Source organism: Parasteatoda tepidariorum, chromosome 8 (genome assembly GCF_043381705.1).
Source record: "Parasteatoda tepidariorum isolate YZ-2023 chromosome 8, CAS_Ptep_4.0, whole genome shotgun sequence".
NCBI classification, from domain to species: Eukaryota; Metazoa; Arthropoda; class Arachnida; order Araneae; family Theridiidae; genus Parasteatoda; species Parasteatoda tepidariorum.
The window spans coordinates 57,371,890-57,393,027 of NC_092211.1; the positions used below are offsets into that span (position 1 = coordinate 57,371,890).

Genomic DNA, 21,138 nt, shown 5'->3' on the forward strand with positions numbered 1-21,138 from the left:
ATATATATATAATATAAAGCATTTAATGCGCTGTTTTACTGTTTTAAATGCGTTAATTTAATATTTTAAAATTGTTTATATATTGTTATTTTTAAAGCATTGAATATAATAGAGAAACCTTTGCATTGTTAGAAATACTATACACTATAATTGGACTATACAGCTAAGCAATAAGAAATTGTTTCAATATTTCAAATGACATTAGTGATTTTCTGAAAATACTTTAAATTAATTTGATAAATAAAGAATTTCGAAACAGTAATAAAAGAATTTGTTAGAGAGTCCTGCACTAAAAACCCTAAACATAGTGTAATGTAATAAAAAAATTTAAAAAAAAAATTCAATTTTGTTTTTTAAAAAAGAAAAATTGTGCTATATTGCAAATTACAATAAATGCTTTAATTTTTAGTGCAAAAAATATATTGGAGATATATTTGACATTTTTACGGATACTTTACGCTATATTTTGAGTAATCAACTAAACAATAAAAATTGTTTCAGTGATCAAACTGCAAAATCAGTTTGTAGAAGATCAATTTGAGGATTAAAGAACTTCAAAGCAGTAATAAAAAGAAATTTTAAGAGAATCATGCACTGAAACTTTAAACTGAAAGTAAAAATGCAAGAAAAATTTTTAAATATAAGATACACATTGTTCTTTCAGAAAACAGAAACTGTGACATATTGCAAGTTTTTCCATTTTCGTCACTCTGCATAAGCCAAATAATTCTTTTTCACGCCAAATAGGAACCACTTTTGAATATTTAAACTCACACTCGAATGAAGACATTTTACCTTTCTAAATAAGATATCTCGTTGGCGAAGCACGAGGACTTATCTCTAATGCATGGAAAATTTCTCAGTTTTGCATGTAATACATTATTTATTTATTTAACACTGTACACCCTGCACGTATGCAATAAGCTCAAAGTGAACAGAAAACTGATTAAAGCTTGGGAAATGTGCTTGTGGCGATATAACGTGTACTGAATTTCTTAACTAATCTTGCGGGGTGTGAAATGACAAAAAAAAGTTTTCTTTTTAAAGAAAATGTTTTTCTTAGAGAACTATTGCGCGTTTAAAAGTAGTCGTTTTGAAAATTATGCAACTGTAAATAACCGAGGAAGTGTTTCTTTATGCAAATGAAAGTAAAACAAGATTCTTAATTCTTGATTTTCTTAACGCGTTGAATTTCCTCTTTCATTTTATTTATGTGAGAGAGGAAATACGGTCACGGGTAAATTGAACTAAAGTATATCTAAGTAGTAACTGCATTACGAATTAGTTTCTTTTTTTTATTAGGTTTATTTTTCCTGAATTTGATTTATGTAAGTGTGACTATAAAATACCTCAAATACATTTATTTTGTTTTTAATATTTAGTTTAAGTAAAATACGGATGTATAAGAATTGGTTCGTAATCAATTTATGTTATCAATTAGGTAAATCTTAAATATAGGTGGAAAAAAAAGCATTTTAACAATAAAGAGTAGAAATTTCTTGCAATTTTATATTCCATTTGAAGTAAAATAAGCTACATGATTCTGTTTAACATATTGCAACCAAAATTGCTAGATCGTGTTCTAAGTATTATTTTATACAAAACTAAATCAGGGATTCTTAACTAGTTTAATAAAAATTGCAATAGTTATAAGTGACAAAATATAGATTTAAAATTTACAAAATGGCATCATATGTTCTTTCTGTAACAACAAACAATTAATGTAAGTGTTTCAAATTATTTTAAACACATTCAATCAATGAGTAAAACTGTGCTCATACTTTAGATGTCGTGTTTTAGTAAATGAACACCTCTGAGGATGTGTTCGTAGACATTAGCACAGTTTCTGCCAAAAAAATGAATTTTCTCAGTGTATTTCTTTTTCGAAGTAAATCTCAATTTAATTTAAATTAAATGAATAGAATGATTGGAAAATGATTTTGTATACTTAAATAAATGGGTAATAATAATAGGTTAAAAGAATTTTACTTTAAGACTAAAACTGTATTTTTTTTTACTTACTAAACTAAACTAAAATTGTATTTTAAATAAAATTTTACTAGAAATTTTTTTTTCTGAATATTGCTGAATAGAAAAGAATTCCTGAATAAAAATTAGTCTGACTGATAATCCCATTATGCTTTGTTTTTAGCATTATACATTATAAATACATTAATTTAATCACTGAGGTTAGAGAAATTTTTATTACACTGTTAAAAAAACTTTTGGAAAAAATGGTTAAATGACTATTTATTTAATTGTTATTTCACCATATTCAAATAAAACAGTCAAATGACCGTTAATAAGATGGTATTAAAACTGTTAACGTTGAATAAAATTTTTTATTAACTTCTTTCACTTAATATGGTTAGACAACCAGAATTTCATCGCAGCAACTAGGTCCACTTAATGAAGCCACTTTCTCCTTTGCAGATGAGTACATATTATAACCAAGAGGGTTAATCTATCAATCTCACGACCGACTGAACAGGAGTTCGGGTCCCAGCATTGACATCACAATATTTTCTCCATATCCCTCAACACATGGAGAGTTTCCAGTGTCCTTCAACCCTAAATTTGTGACCCTCGGCAATTACAATAAGATAATTTCATCTTATTCACGCATAGATGGCAGCACCATAATACTGCTGAACTATCTCTAGTATCCAGTAAAATTTCTTTATTACGGTTTTGAAAACCTGCTAGTTTTAAATGGTTTTAACTTTATTGGTTGTTTATGGTTAATTATGGTTTTAAATGGTTTTTATGGTTTAACTTTATGGTTAACTTTATGGTTTTTTAAAACCATAAAGTTAAAAAATGTTCCTTACCGTAAATTTTAATTTTACGGTTAATTGGATGGACAAACTGCTGCCGGTTATTTTACCGAAATTTTAGAATAAAAATTCTAACAGTGTAGAAATTCAATGTGCACTTTTCTGTATGAATTAAAATATATGTGACAGAGTGCTTCAGACCCCAATATTCGCTCCTTTGAAACAGTTTATAACAGCATTATTTCGATAACATAAATAGATATAATGCTAAATTTTTATTTTACATTTTAAAAAGTACAAAAGGTTGTTGTGAGCTATTACTCTAAGAAATATTTAAAATAAAAAATTTAGATGTATCGAAAGTTATTTAAAATTAATAACATTTCCTCAGAAGTGATAGAATATTTAAATTGTATTCATACCAGTGATATTTCAGTTCGATATCATCAATTTCATCAATTGCAAATACAAAACACTATTTTCTCGAAATATATTGAAGTAGTCATGAAAATATTTATTTCAAAACCTCATTTCTTTCCCCATGAGTACTAAAAAATCCAGAATTGTGCATCAAAGTCACTTTTTTCAAGAATATAAAAAAAAATAGAATCTAGTATTCAAACCTACACGTGGTTAAGAACTGAAATTCAGTTTCGTCAATACAAAAAGCGTTACCTAGTTTGCACGATTTTTTTTCAAAGAAAAAAAATAAAACACCGGATATTGAGAACTAGTAAAACCATAAAATCCACTCAAAGGAAGAAAAAAAAACATATAAATTCGCATTTTCAATCTTTCCCCTTCATTTTTGATGGAGGTTTCGAATTTGGAGAAGTATTCGCATCAAATTGATGGATACCTAGGGTCGTTTACTTTGATTTCCCTAGTGTACAGAGAACTCTGTTGAATTCAGAACAGTTAATACTTGGCAGCTGGAAATGACGACCGAGGCCCTAGTGTCCGAAATAATTCACCCGTTGCCCTATTACGCAGGGCAAATAGTGATGGTTTCGAAACAATTTCCTTTCTATTTTCGACGTGCCGAAAATACTTTTCAATTGTTCTATTTTTTCGATTTAAAAATTCGTGCAAATCTGCATATGGTGAAAAGTAATACTTTTGTTAAAAAGAAGTATTCTTTTAAGAATTTTGAAATTTGCTTCAGTGCATAATTTAACAGAAAAAAATAAATTGAAAAATGTTGCATGGGGTTCGAAGATTAAATAATTCTAATTAATTAAAAAGAAAGTAGTATTTTTAATTAATTTAATAGACAAGTAATTGTAATTCTCCTGCGTGTTCAGAACAGCAAATACTTGGCAGTTGGAAAAGAGGACCGAGACCCTAGTGTCCGAAATAATTCACCCGTTACCCTATTAGATAGGACAAAAAGTGACGATAACAAAACAATTTCCTTGCTAATTTCAACGTGTCGAAAATTAGTTTGTACTTGGAAAAATTAAATAATTTAAATTATTTGAAGATAAATAAATGTTTTTAATTAATTTAAAAGACTAATAATTACAAATTGTTGCAGTATAATATTAAATCATGCATTATATTTTTCAATAAATATTTCAATATAAGAAATTTACTTGATTATCCTATAAATGTAGTTCGGTATCAGTTTTTTTGTTTTAAAATTTCATTTCATTGATCTGATATTTTAAGGATGTCTTTCAGACAGAAAATTCAGTTAAATGTCCGAAATTTCTTAATTTATTTAAGGAACCGAATGACAATGCATTTAAATGTTTTTTTGTTTCTTTTATCCATTGATGTGTGTATTATAATAATAGTTATACCACTGTGTATTATATACTACATACTATGCATTATATATTACTGTGTATTTTTTACTACATACTATGCATTATATATTACTGTGTATTATATAATACTTAATATGTAAATTTGAAGTTCGTGAGTATTTAATAAACTTGGATTTCAAAACCTTTAAGTTTTCAAAGAATATTTACAAGAAAATTGGAAATCAGTCACTAACTACAATAAATCACTTTTTGGGACATAAAATTAAATAAAAAAATGTCCAAAAATGTAAATTAGTGAGTAAGAAAATATAAATAAAGAAATTTCGGGCTTAAAACATCGCGTAGATTAGCATGAAGGAAGTAAAATACTCTTTCTGTTTGAAGTTTCTTGTATATTTCATTACTCTGATTATATAATTTAGTAATATAATTTGTCAAATTATATTGCCTTCAAAACTGTATAGTAAAACATTTAATTAGAAGCTTCTTATTCCCTTTGAATCATGACTAATAATTAAAAGCATTCTAATTTCTATACGTAATGCAAAATATAATTAATGTGTTTAAAATTCCCCTAATATATTCTCTAATGTTTTAATGCTATTAAACAATTTCTTCTTGAACATGTCATTATAATTAATATTGCGATGTTCTATTGTTTCATTTAATATAAAATAACATTATATTTGTTTTCCCAATTATTTGTACATTGAGCAGGAGGTGTCTTCATTAGCATCTCTATGATTGCTTTGCACTTAATGCAGAAAGCCTCTTTCGAAATTTAACTGAGTGCGTTATTAGTAATTTAAATTTCATTTCAATTGGTAAAACAGTTGTAATCTGAATTCAATTTGTGAATTGTCTGTGTATTTGGAAAATAAAATAAGCATAGAAAAATATAATTTCATTTATTTCTATCATAAAATGAAATAAAAATCAGCTTATCATTTTAGAAATATTAAGCAATTTTTTTAAAAGACTTTTTTGACAAGGAAAGTGATAAAAAACAGGAGATTTAGCGCTTTTAACTTAAGGGAACTGGCAAATAGCTTAAATTTTTGTTATAACTTCACAACAATTCCATTAATGAAACAGAAGAATAGGTAAAATATATTTTAAAAAAAACTTAAAATTTTATATCTCTCTTTTTTAATTTTAGTTGTGATTTTCCCTTTTTATGATAAATTAATGAATAAGCTTTAGCTTTTTTAAGATCCTATAATAATAAGAAAAGTTAACTGGCTAAAGATTGACTTGTTACTTACACACTAAATTTACGCTTAAAAGGAAGAAGAAAAAAACACTAAGCAGACTTAAGCAGATTGACCAAGAATGCAAGCATGATTTTTTTTTTTATAAACTATTTACAAACTTTTGTTTAATTTAAGAATTTTGATTAAATTTCTTCAGAAAATATTCTGCTCGTAATGTAAAAATAAAGAGTTTTTTCACTGAGAATAAAAGTATGACCAAAAATTACCAGAATATGGTAAAATTTGCAGTAAGCTCTATGGTAAGCTAGGTAATTTTTACCAAAGTGCTATGGTAATGATTCTGGAAAAATGAACAATAGTATATAAACTTATAATGTATGATAAACTTTGTAAAATGTGGTAAAATTAGGTAATTTTAATATGATGCCTTAGAGTATAAGGTAAAGATCAAGTTTTAGGCTAAATTTATTCTTCACTTTTGTATTCTTTACTAAATGTGTGGTAATTAGAACTATAATTTCGAAAAGCAGAATTTTCTGTAAACCATTACTATATGAGCGAACGAGTTAAAAAATGAATGGTTTGAATACCGTATATTTTGGTTTTTATTACCGGAATTGTGATTTACTTTTTACCAGAAATGTCATCACCATACAGTACAGTAACTTTACCAAGAATTGTTTGAATAATTATTTAGGTAAGTTCTATTTCCTATCATTAAACTAATTTAAACAATTGAACATTCTAAATTATTTAAACATTCGTATTTATTTAAACATTGTTTTTAATAAAATCTGGAAGTTTTTATAAAAGAAACCTATAGAAAAGCTATGTAACCAAGAGGCATAAAGAGCTTATGAAATATCATAGATCAAAAATAAAACAAAAACACTTTTGATTACAATGCGTTTTTTTTTTAAGTACAAAATTCAGATATGAGAATTAAATTTTGTACTTAATGAAATTTTGTATGTTCTGAAGTGACCCCTTAGAAGAAAAATTATAAGATTATTAAAAATGTAAATGGAATGATGAAGAAAAATATATTTAAAGGCTTTGAGTACATACCCGGAACAAAAGCGAAGAATAAAAATTGTTCCCCGTTTTTCCTTTCTCCTTAAAATCTTCAAACCAAAATGTTTTCATAAGAATAAATGCCCTACAAAATATTCCTGCCTCTATTTTATACTTTTTATAACATTTCCAAAATGTTTTAAGCTGAAAATCAATGTTGACATTGATAAATGCCATCTCAACCGTTACAGGGATTTCCTTTCCATAAAGCATTCATCAGTTTGATGCTCTTGTTCTCTATTTGGAAGCTGTTTTTTTTACACCTTTTTTGTAGGAAATGTAAAGAAAAATATTTGAATGTTCAATAGGGTTTTCAAGAATATTTATGTAAATTCAAGATGAAGATAGAATTAAACTTAAAAAACAAACCTAATAACCCGTGAAAATTATGAAGATTTGTATTTTTACAAATTCATGGTTTTATTTACTGTAGCTAAAGGGATCAACCCACTAAATGCAGAATTTCTTTTTACTTTTTATTTGATTTTTTGGCTTTACGGGATATCACTATGTATCCTAAACAAAGACTGAAGTGAAAAAAGATTTTAAAATAATTTGATAAATTTACTTTGAATTAAAAAAAAATTTTTTAATTTTTCCAAGTCCATAATATAGTCATAATGTGTCTCATAATGTTATTTTCGGTTTTCTATTCTGCCTAAATTATAAAGGGGGAAAATTTAAACTACAAATAAATATTTTAAAAACTATTTCTTCTTGTACTGAAAAAAATTGAATGTAAAAAGTAATTCGAGATTGATTATAAACTTACATTTAAAGATTTCATAGAAATATTATAATATAGTTATTTTTAAAAAAAAAACAAAAACAATTAACATTACGTAGCAAATCTATGTGACCTCAAATCTATGTGACCTAATCGATAATCATACAGAAATAAATGTCATTTTTCTGGATCTAGAACAAAGGTATAGATTATCATCTTAACAAATACTAATGTAAGTTTTGTATGTATCTGAAAGTATACATTTGCGCTTAATTTTCATTAAGATTTCGGCTTACTGTTATTTTTTATTACTATTTAGAAACTATACTTATTTTATACTAAACTTAAAAGCAATAATTAAAATCTAAACGCGTAGAAATAAATTAATTTTAATCATATTCCTAATTTCCTAGAAAGAAATTACGTTTAGATATATTTCTATCTTATTTTTTAATAATTAATACAGTTTATTTAAACTTAAGCCTCGCCAACTACATTCAATATTTAATCTTCATTTAACTATATACAGTATTTAATCTCTTTTTAACTAGTCCCTATTTTCTGGCCAAAGACCTCATTATGAACAATAGCTGAGGTAATTTGTTATGCAAGTGCAATAAATCCGATAAGTACACGTGCGACATTGGATATTGTTTTTTAAATAATTGTGATTTTATTATTGTTCATAAATTATATTATAATATTTACACTTATAAAATTTGTTTGCAAATCCATAGTTGAAACTATATTAGTTTTTTTATAAGCACTTAAATTATAATAAAATTAATTCTTTCGAATTAAATTGCTTTTATAAATTTGATTTATTCAAATTTCTGCATGAAACTATAAAAATAGATCAGACATATTCATAAACTGTCTGACTAACTATACTGTGTCTTAAACTATACTGTGGTACTCTAAATATTCACTGTTTTTAAAATAATAAGTTTTCTTTCCACTACTATTTAAACATTATAATTGGCTAAACTATCAGTGTTGCCAAATATGGTAATTTTTATAAACGCTTTTTAAAACTTTGATGAGCATTGAATCACATTAATATTCAAGAGGGCTGTAACAGTTAATAGGGGCCGTCACATTAACCTTCAAAAGGGCTGTAACATTCTATTGGAGCAAAGTTCAACCATTACCTTGAAGAAAATAATTTTTCTTGAACTTGTTTTATAGGATAATATGATTCAGTTAATGAAAACATGATTTAGTTTTAAAACTTATTGAACTTGTAGTATTGAAAACTTATTGAATATTTATAGTTCAGATTTAAACCAATTTTTCTTATAGAGCATCTGATACATAAAGCATATGAAGTATTGAAAATAATAATATTTAATGCATGTCTAATCAGATGCTTTTTTAGTAAATGTTGTTTTCATCTTTCTACAAAAATTCCGAAAGTTTATGAAAATCATTTGTATTTTGTGTCATTCTTAATTGCTACTAATATACTTCTTAATTATATATTTAATAAGAATGAATCATTAATTATAATCCTTATATGATTACTAAAAGGAATATATAGTTATTATCAATTATAATATTAAAGGAAATGTTTTGACAAAAAATAGAAAAATAAATTTTATTTTATACCGATCTTTTCTAGTAAAAAAATTATATATATAATTTTTTTTTAAAAATATATAGAACATTTGTAATTAAAATGAAGTTTAAACTATAGTTATTGATATTTTATCTAAATCTTATCTGTTTAAATGATACTTTTAATACGCATGTATTAAAATGGAATATTTTATGCAGTTTTTTTCACTACATTTTTAAGAAAAAAAAATAATTTATCAAATAAAATTATAAATTCCGTTAACAAAATTATAAATTCAATTTTACAATTTAATCGACAACTAAAAATGTACTTTAATTTATTATTCATTAACTATGAACATTAACCATCTTCAGTATTATTTGCAAGAAATATTTTTCACTAATGTAATTAAAAAAAAATTAATCCCATTCATATTATCCTTATCTACAAAAATTTATTTTCATCCATTATGTATTGAAGCTGAGCATCAGATATAATCATCTCCGACAAGCACATTTACGAACGCAAAATTAAGAACATATTTACAAACTGCTGAGTTAAAAATGTTTAATTCTCTTCGATATAGTGAATTATCTTTCAGGCGTAATATTGAGGGAATGTAATTCTATCTCCAGCTTCAAAGTCTTCTCTTGCCTTTGGGCTAAGCAACAAAACCATAATCGTGCAAAATATTACCTACGGTAAAATTACTCCTTTGTTAGCGTTTGTGTGTGTCAGCATATCCTGATAGGGAACAAAAGTCCACTTTAGATTATTTTTATCCGAAGAAATATGCACAATACGTGAAATTCTAAACAGAAAATGAGAAATTGAAAAGGAAGAGCGTTAGTTTCTCTCACATCCCTCGGGAGGTATGAATAAAGCTTAATTTAAGTATCTTCCTATTTATACGCATGGAGAGTTTGGGTAGGGAATTGCCGTCCAGGCATAACTCCTGACTTTTGAATTACTTGCCGATGGAAATTATGCATAAAGATATATAAACTTAAGGAACGTTTTATTGGAAACAAGTAGTCTTCAATAGACTCTACTTTTTATTATTTTTCGTTGAATTAAGAATCTTAATTTTTAAAACCGAAATTACACTTATCAATATTTTTTATCGGTCTTTTGACAATACTGTGATTGAATGAGGTGGTTTTTTACTTTCAAACTGTCGAATTGAAATTAATTTGTCGGAAGGTATGAATAAAGAATAATTTATGTATATTCCAATTTATACTGTGTCTAATATAGAGAATTGCCATCCAGGCATAATTCGTGACTTTTGAATTACTTACCGATAGAAATTATGCATAAAGATGTATAATCTTAAAACGTTTTATTAGAAAGAAGTAGTTTTCAATCAATACATTTTGTAGTGGCAGTAATTTAATTGAAGTCATTTTTATTTCCAAATTGCCAAATTTAAAACTTAATTGAAAAATGCGTATACAATTAATTTATTTTCTTCAATGAATAAATACAATTTTGGACTATAAATCTTTAAAATATTTTTCTTGAGTCAAATTCAGGAAAATAATCGCACATATTTTCATGACAGCAACTATTGTACTTTATGATTCATGTAGAAACAGTTTTATAACAGGTATTTCGAAAGGATGAAAAAACATAAACACGCATCTAAAAGAATACATGTAATTAATTATTTTAATTTTTAAATAAATTAGAATGATCTAAAAATGAATAATTTATTTTATTTTATTGTCTGTAATACAAACTAACTGCACACACATTTTCATGTTTATAATATACAATCAATCCGCAATAATTTAATATTCGTGGAATCTTTAGATTCTCTCTTTCAGACAAAAAGAGAGAATTTTTTTTTCTTTTTTGGTTTTGATCCTTCCTGGGATACAATGCCCAGAAGATTATTTAATTTTCTGAAAGAAATATTAAGGCAGAGATTAAAATGTTTAACATAAATACGAGAAAAGACAAAACAATGTCAATATCCTTCATATTTGACGCTAGCAACTACCTTGTTTTGGTTTAAGATTTTTAACGATTTTTTTAAACGCCATGTACTATTTTAATTCTTTTGATGGTAGTTTGTTTCATTCAACCAATTTAAAAAATTTAAATTTCAAGCTCGAAATTTTGCAATTAATTTTTGTGGATCCATGGTGGGGCAAGGGATAGAGCAGTTGCTTCCTTATGAAGGGATCCAAATTTGAATCCCAACGAGGGCTAATCGGTACGAATTCTGCGGCAAACAAAACGAATTCTGCACTTACTATGCAGACATAAAATAACCTCAGTGGTACACGGATCATGGATTAGAGTTCCCTTGCTAGCAGGTTAACCGTAGGGTGTTTTCGTGGTTTTTATCTTCCTGTAACCCAGATTCGTATAATTTCCATTAAAAAGCCTTCGATGAATGTAAATTTCTCCCAGTACTTCATCCAGGAGTTCCCTTGTCTTCTGAATTAGGTACAACATTACAAGGCTACGGAGTTGAACTCTGGTAGTATACTCAGAATTGAGTTTGTCATTTAATTCCAACTAAAAAATAAATTTAAATAGAACTATGAAAAAAATCGAAATAATGTATAAATCATTAATTTGTGTTGATGCTAACAATCCTTTCCTTGCTGTAGTTGAAAGTTTTCTATAATTTTTAATAATTATTCGATTGTTTAAGAAACTATTATTTTAATTTTTTGAGTGCAGTTTATAAGTTTCATTCAAAAAAATTTAAAAAATTGGGATTTTTTAATCCGAAATTATAAAGTGAATTTCACAAATTGTTCTAATATGTTAAAATAAGTAAGTAAAAATCTTACACTTAACCTCAAAATGCAAAAAATAAGTTATATTTACGTAGAATTAAAAAGGAAAATATCACCAAAAATGTACCCAATAAAATCTGTACTGTTCACCACCAAATGATTTAAAGCAGCGCAAACCATCATTATTCTTGTCACTGACTTATCTGGAGTAGCCGAGTAAATGTAGATAACAGTTGAGTCAGTGAAGCAGAGAATGGAAACTATGTTGGGATTGTATTACTGTAAATGGTCAATCTATAACATAATACTTCTCGGGTGTTAAATTCCGTTAATGACTGGGTGTATGTGTATTTCACCTCTATTTGATGCTCATTCTTTTTAACTTCAATGAGTTGCACCAAGGTGCGTGTATTTTGAAATAGAAATTTGGATATGTTTGATATATTGCTGTGAAAAAAAAGCCAGGAAGCATTTACATTGTGATAGCTAATAAATAGATTCAAAATTGCCTGTAAAATATCGACATTAATGCTCAATTTATTATATGTTGCATTATTTGACACAAAAGTGATGTTCCAAGATATATAATAGTTTAGAATATATATCATTTATATGAAGAATGCAGAATGCACCCTGCCGGTATACCATAACGTAAATATGCGTTTTGTAACTCTAATTAAAATCATTTTTAATTAATAAAAATGTTTTTAAAATTAACAACATGCAATAATTAAATTTTACAGATATCATAGCTTAAGAAAAAAGACTTTCTTTGCCTGTACGTTGTAAATTTGTACGGTGAAAGTGAGTAAAAGTGGATTTTTGAGAAAATTGTACATTGTAACCAGAAAATAATTACAGATTTATAATTTTTAACAAAAAAGGCAAGGCACCTATATTTTTCACTCAAAGACATTATTCAGTTTATGTTGTTCAGTGATGTGATAGTCTAAACTATCCGTTGAATATGAAGCTTGAAAAACTGCTTAAACACACCTGATGTGTAAAAACAATTTTAAGTAAGGAATACGCGTATTTCGTTTATGTGTTACATAAATCTAAAAACGGATTCATATGAGCAGCAGGTTTTATAAATAATTAAATCCATATCTTCCGTAAAGCAAACTGATATTCAATAAGAGTTTATATTCTTTTTCACTCTCTCCAAATATTATTTCCTCAAATAATATTTATCATTACCGGTGCAAAAAATACACAATTCTCAGCTTACTTAGAAACAAAAATAGCAAAAAATATTATTTAATTTGTAAGTAGATAGCCCAAGAAATCCGTTGAATCTCATTCGTGAGATGTTACAAAAACTTGCCAGACGTTTGAAACCAATTTCGATTAATGGATAATAACATTCCATTTACGTGTTATATGAATGCGAAAATTGATTTATATGAACAACAATTTTATAAATAAATAAATCCATATCATCCGTAAAGCAAACTGATATCTGATCAATGAGAATTTATAATCTTTTTCACCCTCTTAAAAAACTATTTCCTCAAATAACATATGTCATTACCGGTGCAAAAATATACAATGCGCAGCTATCTTAGCAACAAAAATAGCAAAAAGCATAATTAATATTTGCCAGTAGATAGTCTAAACAATCCATTGAATGTCCGGTATGAGAAGCTAATAAGGCTTGCTTGACGTGTAAAAACAATTTTTTCAAATGAATATTAGTGTTTCGTTTATATGTTACATAAATGTAAAAACTGATATATAAAAGCAGGAAGTTTTATAAATAAATAAATCAATATCATCCTTAAAACAAACTGATATCTAATCAATGAGAATGTTTATATTCTTTTTCACACTCTCCAAATATTATTTCCTCAAATAACATTTATCATTCTCGGTGCAAAAATATACAATACGCAGCTAACTTAGCAACAAAAATAGCAAAAAAACATTCTTATATTTGCCAGTAGATAGTCTAAACAATCCGTTGAATGTTCGGCGCGAGAAGCTGCTAAAACAAGCATGGCGTGTTACACCAGCACGCAATCAGGCCCGGTATCTACTCGAAATATCTTTTCCTACCCTCTTTAAACACAAAAGGAAACTCACAATGTGGCAAGGCGGCAGTGTTTTAAGTATCGGCCAACACGTGAGCCCAGCTTGCATCGCGTGTTGAGACCTGAGACTATGAAAATGAATAAGGCAAACAGGGCCCTGGGATAATGCAGCAGTAAAACACGGCCAAGTTTGGATAGGGACCTCTAAAAGGAAATGATTGTGGAAAAATGCTAATGAGATTAAAGGAGAAGCGCATTAAAAGAAATAAGAGTAGTTTTCTAGAATGATTTATCAAGATGTAGTTGTATAACTCGAATGGAAGAATCAGAAAAGGGATGGAAAGAATAATTTGTAATTATTAAGTCGATAAACTAAAATTTTAAATGCCGAAGGAATTTTCTGAGCTTAAACATATTTTGTAAACTACTTTTTCAGATAATGCTTTAACTTTTTCAGGAATATATTAAGCTAAATGTTCTAATGTTTTTTTTATGAAAAAAAAACATCTCTTCTATTTGAGCATTGTATTGCGGAAGGCATGTAAATTTATCAGGTATACATCGGAAATATTTTTTTCTGAATTTGAATTAAATGCTGAATTTTATATTTAAGAGAATATTTTGAGTATTGTTTTATGTATTTACATGAATTAATGGTTGCTAAAATGCATTTACAAAATAGTTTTCAGCTAATTTGCGGATCTTTCATTCGTTCTGTTGTGTTCAATTCTTCATCGTTTATTTTTTAGTTATATTATTTACACAGAAAGGTTAATTGATAGCTTACATTTTAAATGCAATCTAACCCTACATTTTTTGGACTTTTTTTCGAAAAAGTTTAATTTATCAAGAACTATTAGACTGATTTCACTCTTTTTTTTTGGCATGAAAAACTATTTTCTTTAAAATGATTAAAAAGCAATTTTTATTTTATAATTTAAACTATTTTCTTACTATTACTAAACAAAAAATAAAACAAAAAATTTCTAAAAGTTTTTTTGCAAGGAACTATCTCTGGATAAACGAAATTTGAACTTTTGCACAAATTTTTTAAATTCGCTAGAAAAGCTCCTGAGATATAGCGAAAAGTAAAATTAATATCAAAAGTGTCTAAGCCAAAACGAACCCCCATATTTGGGAGTCTGAAATCTAAATCAATCACCAACAAAAAAATTAGAAAATCTGATCAATGAAGCAAACATAATTAAGGGTGATTTATTCTGATTTTGCGCACTCTACACCTTTTTCCATGTTGGTTTTCCCATGTATCAAACAACGGACACAAAATTTCAGGGTTTCGCATTTATACAAAATAATCTGTTTTTTTCTTCCTTGTATTGTACATTTATTCTTGAATATCATGTCCTCCACAATTAAGTAGGAAATAACTAACATTCAAATAACTTATTATTGCAAGATTTAGTAGAAAGTTTACGTATTTAAATTAAATTAAGTAATGTTAGTTGGATTAAAGTTCTGCATCAGTTCTTTGCTTGGATATACTAATTCCTATGCTTTGTATTTGCTTTGTTTACGGTGGCGATTCAAACACAAAAGCTCAATTTTAATAAGAACTTTTTCTTAAACTTCGCTTCTTTTTATAATATCAAGGATGTTTCATAGAGTTTGTCTGATTTCGTGGAATTTGGGGATTGATTTTGTGGAAATGCTGTTCTAAGTTCAGTTTTAAATCTTCTAGCTTTTCTTCCAAAACTGAATTTTTTTTAAATTATAGTAATTATTTTGCATTGCTCATAAAATGTGTTCTATTTCTTAGCTTTATTAAATTTAATTTGGGGCGGGGAGTAATAAACATTTCTTAAAAGTAACATGCATATTTAATGTTTGAGGTTTATAACTTATACAAATATAAATGGATACCTATCACTCTCTCAAATATGTATTATAAGAAGTATTAAAAATTGGTTTTGCAGTTGCATATATTCTGTACTACTATCCAAGTTATCAGGATCTTTTACTTGCCACTGTTGTATTATAATATTTATTTTTTTAGTTAAAAAAATTGTAGCGATTCCATAGTTTTTACCCGCATGTCAGAAAGCATGAAATTAAATTGCATAAAAATGTCTGAAAGGGAATATTTTTCAACTATGCTTATAAATCTAAATTATAGTACTCAGAGATAAATAATTATTAATATTCAGAAAACGACGTATATGCATATAATTATAAATTTTAACTGTTTTGTGAAAATGCTATTTTATTACTTGTTTCGAAGTTTTTTTGTTCTAAATGCAATTCGTTTCGAATTCAATTATTATAATTTTTACTAATAATACATTTTTTAAGCACTCATACATAATAAATATAATGAATAATCTCATTTTACATATATTTTAAATTTTCGTTTTTAAAAAATATTTTTTTAGGGACTGGAGAACTTTATTATGATCCATTAATAATGAAATTCTTAAATAACTGAAAATTATTTCCAATGGATAGATCCCTATAGTAGAAATGAACTCTGCGCTTTTAGCGAAAAGAAAGTAAAATCTTCAAATGTCAGTTTTTGAGAATACCAATAATAAACCATTTCATCATTTTTCTGATGATTCTGATGATAGTCTTATTATACATATATTTTTAAATTTTTTATTTTTAAAGAATAATGTTTAGTCATTTAAAGATAAAAATATTACCTATTAATAATGAAATTTTTTAATTATTAAAAAATACTACCAATGAATTAATGAATGGATAATTAAGATTATTCCCAATGGATTACCTACAGCAAAAGTAAACTCTATGACTCTATACTTCTCAGCAAAAATGAAGTAAAACCTTCAAATGTCAGTCTAAAACAATGCCAATAATAAATCATTTTATCGTTTTTCTGATGATGAAGCAATGTAACGAAAACAAGTAATTATTAATTATAAAGCAACCCAGCAAATTCAAGTTAATTTACAAATCGATCGGTTCTCTTTTGATTGAAAGATACGATTACTGATTACTTTTTAAAAGTTCCTTTTTCAATATTTTGTATTTAACTGCCTGGAAAATATTGGAATCGGTTTTCTTTGTTGCCCAGTAGTTAATAACACACACATGGCGACATAATGAAATCGCCAATGACAGGTGTCCAGGCTCCCAAATGGCTTGATTTGAGCTTGCTGTAAATAAAGTCCGTTTTCTGAAACTACTGTCATTAATACAAAAGCTTTGTCGCCATTCTAAAAAAGCTTGATACATTAAAGATAAAAAAGTTGATGTAGAATGTTGAAAAAATGCATCAAATAAAGCATCAAGCGAATAAAAAACTTTTGTACTTTTCCAAATAATGTAGTTTTTTTCTTATTTTTATTTACTTTTAAGGGATAAGAAACAAAAAAAAAGAGCTCAAATTCCGCTTGTATCTCATTTTCTTTCGTTTTATATATATCTATACTCCTTAAAGAAATGTTTCGTGGCTGAAGTGAAGTTAAAGGATTTTTTATTTTTGTCATTTTCGAGAAGAGAATAAAGAAGAAAAAAGCCCGGATGCTAAAGAAAAAAAAAATTTTTTTTCGTTTTACTAGTTCTCCTCTTGTAGAAAAGTTTTAAAATCGGGAAAAATGTTCTCCAGGACTATTGTCTCCCAAACAATAATGAAAGACGTTTTGTGAATTTGCTTTGAAACGAATGTCAACTTAAGAAATATTTTGTAAAAGTATTTATCTGCCAATGTTGTCATGATCTTTGTAATTACACAAGTGAAAAAAAAAGTATTTGAATTTCAGGAAAAACTACTTGAGCACGCCCTATTTTTAGAAAACGTTCTCACAATTGAGAAGTAAAATGTCATTTAGTACTTTATTTTATTTCTTTGTTTACTCTTATAAGACAGTTTCTTTTAATAACATTTTAAAAAAAGTAATTTTTTTAAGATAAGTGAAAAAATTTACTTATTGTTCAAACATCAAAATTATACACACATTTTATTGGCGAAATGTAGATATTTTTATTTAAATATTTTCTTTTCGTAAACAAACGAAGGTTCATGGCTCATTAGGCTTTTTCAGTTCATTTAATGCTTATGGCCATTTTCCCCTATAACAATGCTTTGTTTCTTTGTATAACATATAAAATGTTGAATTCAAACAAATATTATACTCGACTTAAATGCATAACAATTTTTCTTAATTATATAGACACATCAATTTTAGAAATACTCCATTGTGCACATTTTATGGTAATTTTTTTGAAAAATTTTCTTAGAAACCTGTATTCATAATAAATTATATTTTATTGCAGTTACTTTATATCTTATAATTAAACTTAATTATATTGACTTTATTATATTTTATTCGAGTCTTAGTTCCAGAAGCGTAGTTATGAGTTTATATGATTCATACCACAAGTTAGGAATCTTATATAAAGTTCTGTGATTTGTTGTAGTTTTTTTTCTTCCTTTTTTTTATAACAATCACTAAGTATAATGATTTTTTTTCTAATATGTTCTTACCAGAACTTAAATATATACGCATAACACACTGAAAAGTTGAAACTAGACTAAAAATTTTCTGTTAATAAGGACTAAAGTTGGTTTTTTAATGACAGTATAATTGCAGTAATTAATGAAATAATGATATCATTGCATTCATAATAAACTAAAACTTAATTACAGTTATGAGTGTAAATTATGTGTAGAAAAAGCTTTAAATCTTTTACAAAGCTTTAAAATTTCATCATTTAGTTTTCCTGAAATATTTGCTTTTTTTAGACAGTATTTAAGCTATTCCACTTGTCCGTTACTCACGTGACGTATAATTAATGTGAAATTTGAACTTTTGCNATTGTTTTATATATATATATACAGAGAGAGAGACAGAGATTACTCAATTTAAATTTTAAATTAAAATTACTGTAATTTTGAGTCTGTAGTATGTGCATAGTTTTATTTAAATTTAAATATATACTTTTCGTTAGGATTCTAGAGTTTTTATTGTATTTTACGGTTTGCTGAAATCTCTTTGATTAGCATTATTATTATTAAATATAAAATTACTCCATGAACTATATATTTCTAAATTATAATTCTCTTCCGGCCTTCTCTTTTGCATGCTTTTGAAAACAAAGACGAGAAAAATATATTTTGATAATCAATGAGAAACTGAAACAAGTATGATTAAAAGCAGATTTAGGATACAGCCCTTCCGTCTCATCCACTTTAATAGATTAATTCAATTGGAGGAGAGTGCCACTTAATATGAAAATTGTACTCTTCTGTTTAACAAATATAAAATTTTTAAATTATGTATTTTTTTATTTACAGCTACAATTTTGTACACAGCCGTAGTTCGAGGCAAAGTCGCCTTACCATGTGACATATCGCCTCCTTCAGCTGATGATTCGGTGGTCCTAATATTGTGGTATAAAGGAGAAGACCCTGCGCCAATTTATACATTAGATGCCAGACGTGGCACTGTAGAACAAGCCCGACAATCTGCCAGCACTCATCTGGAAAATAGAGCCTATTTCAACATGATTAACCGGCCTGCTTTTCTACAGCTTGATCCTGTACAGGAAGATGACGCGGGGGAGTATAGGTGCAGGGTGGACTTCCGAAAAGCAAGGACTGTGAACACAGTAATCACTCTAAAAGTAATTGGTAAGTGGATATTTTACTCTGTTTTTTCTCTCCTTTGGTAATGAAGTCTCTAAGAATAGTATTAGTTTAAAAAATTTTGAGGTTTGATTTTTGTTATTAAATTAGATAAGTAATGTGGAAATAGGTTTCTAATGACTCAAATAAAAGGATAAGTACCATAGGAAATTGTTGATTTTGGTAATTTGATTGGCTATGGTTCACGTCGGATAGCACCATGAAGCAAATACTACTAAATGTAATTAAAAATTACTTTTGTAGGATTAACCTCTAAAGATGTGTTTTGCATAATCTAATAATGTAAAAACATCGGTGAAAGCAATAAATCCTCATAAATGAAACGCAAATTTGAAAATGTTTTAGATTTCTTGTGTTGGTATATATGTTTCAGTTTCGTGCATTATTTCGCAGTGTTAATCAATACCTTACTAACTTTACTTAATTTACGTTACGCTCAAGTGACGCATGAGATCGCGAGCATGTAAAAACATGAATTTACCCAAAATCCTATTTTTGCACTTGTCACATATCTTAAATTACTATAAAAACGTTATGGAAAAAGGATTAGACCTTTTATTGCGAATAAATGAATTACCTAGAAATTCATTCAAAAGATTTATGCACATTAAAAAAGTGTATCTTCTTATATAATTAAGTAAAAATAAATAAAAAAAATTTTAAGAAAATACTTGTGAAGCAAACAGTTTGTTGAAAACTAAAAAACTAACACTTCATTTATTTAAAAATATTAAGCATTTTTGAACATAATATGCGTTACATGCTCGAAAAAGCAATTAAAATTAAAAGCGGTGGATAGAAGAACACCGAAACAAAGCAGAAAAAAAATTAAGTAACTCTGACAAATTTGAGTTTCTCTTTTTCATTCGAACTAAGAAACAAAAAGAGACATCTTATGATGGAAAAACTCTTTTTTTATTTCTTTTTTTGGTTTTCCTTATGAGTATTTATTTTCTTATGAAGATTTCAATTAAGTTAATTTTCTGTACAAAAGAGTGAAGGCGGAAATCTCAAGGGGATGCGCAAATAAGTACTTTTCATGTCAGAAGAATGTAGTTACTGAAATTTTTTTAACGAAATATCGAAGTAAAAATATTTTTTTTTCCTTGTGACTCCATTTTGACTGGTATAAAAATAAAGATTAAATATATTAAATTTTAAGCAAACATTGTTCGAGAGGAAAGCATGCAAAATATTTTGGGATTTATAAAGAACATTCTAAGCTTTTATTTACATAAATTAATTTTTTAGTCGTCTTTTTGAACTAAACATTTATCTGAAAAACCAAAATATTATGTTATTTATGATTATTCATTTTATTTTTAAAAAACAAAATATTAAAAAAATTAGACTTGAGTGCAGTAAAACGTTAAATTGAAAGCATGAAGATAACTAAAACTCCCCCATGATTATTGTTTTTGTCAGTATGGATTAGTTTTATTTTGCTAAATTTTAAATTATTTTATTTATCGCCGAATTCTTTTAGAATTCAGCTTTACAAATAGTTTAAAAATATATATTTCGTTATTTCTAGGTTTCAAAGAATAACGAAAATTTCATACACGTCAGAAAAATTTTAAAAAAAATTTTAAAAATGCACA

The 21,138-nt window shown here is 26.8% G+C and overlaps 1 protein-coding gene across 2 annotated transcripts in view; it reads left to right on the plus strand.

Moving 5' to 3' along the window:
- The window catches only part of LOC107454903 (protein turtle), a 954,328-nt gene that overhangs the window by 837,581 nt on the left and 95,609 nt on the right, over positions 1–21,138 (plus strand). For both annotated transcript variants that reach the window (XM_071184031.1, XM_043039893.2), the window contains one exon: positions 19,187–19,522. In XM_071184031.1, the coding sequence (XP_071040132.1) occupies positions 19,187–19,522 (336 nt within the window). The remainder of the gene's footprint in view (positions 1–19,186; positions 19,523–21,138) is intronic.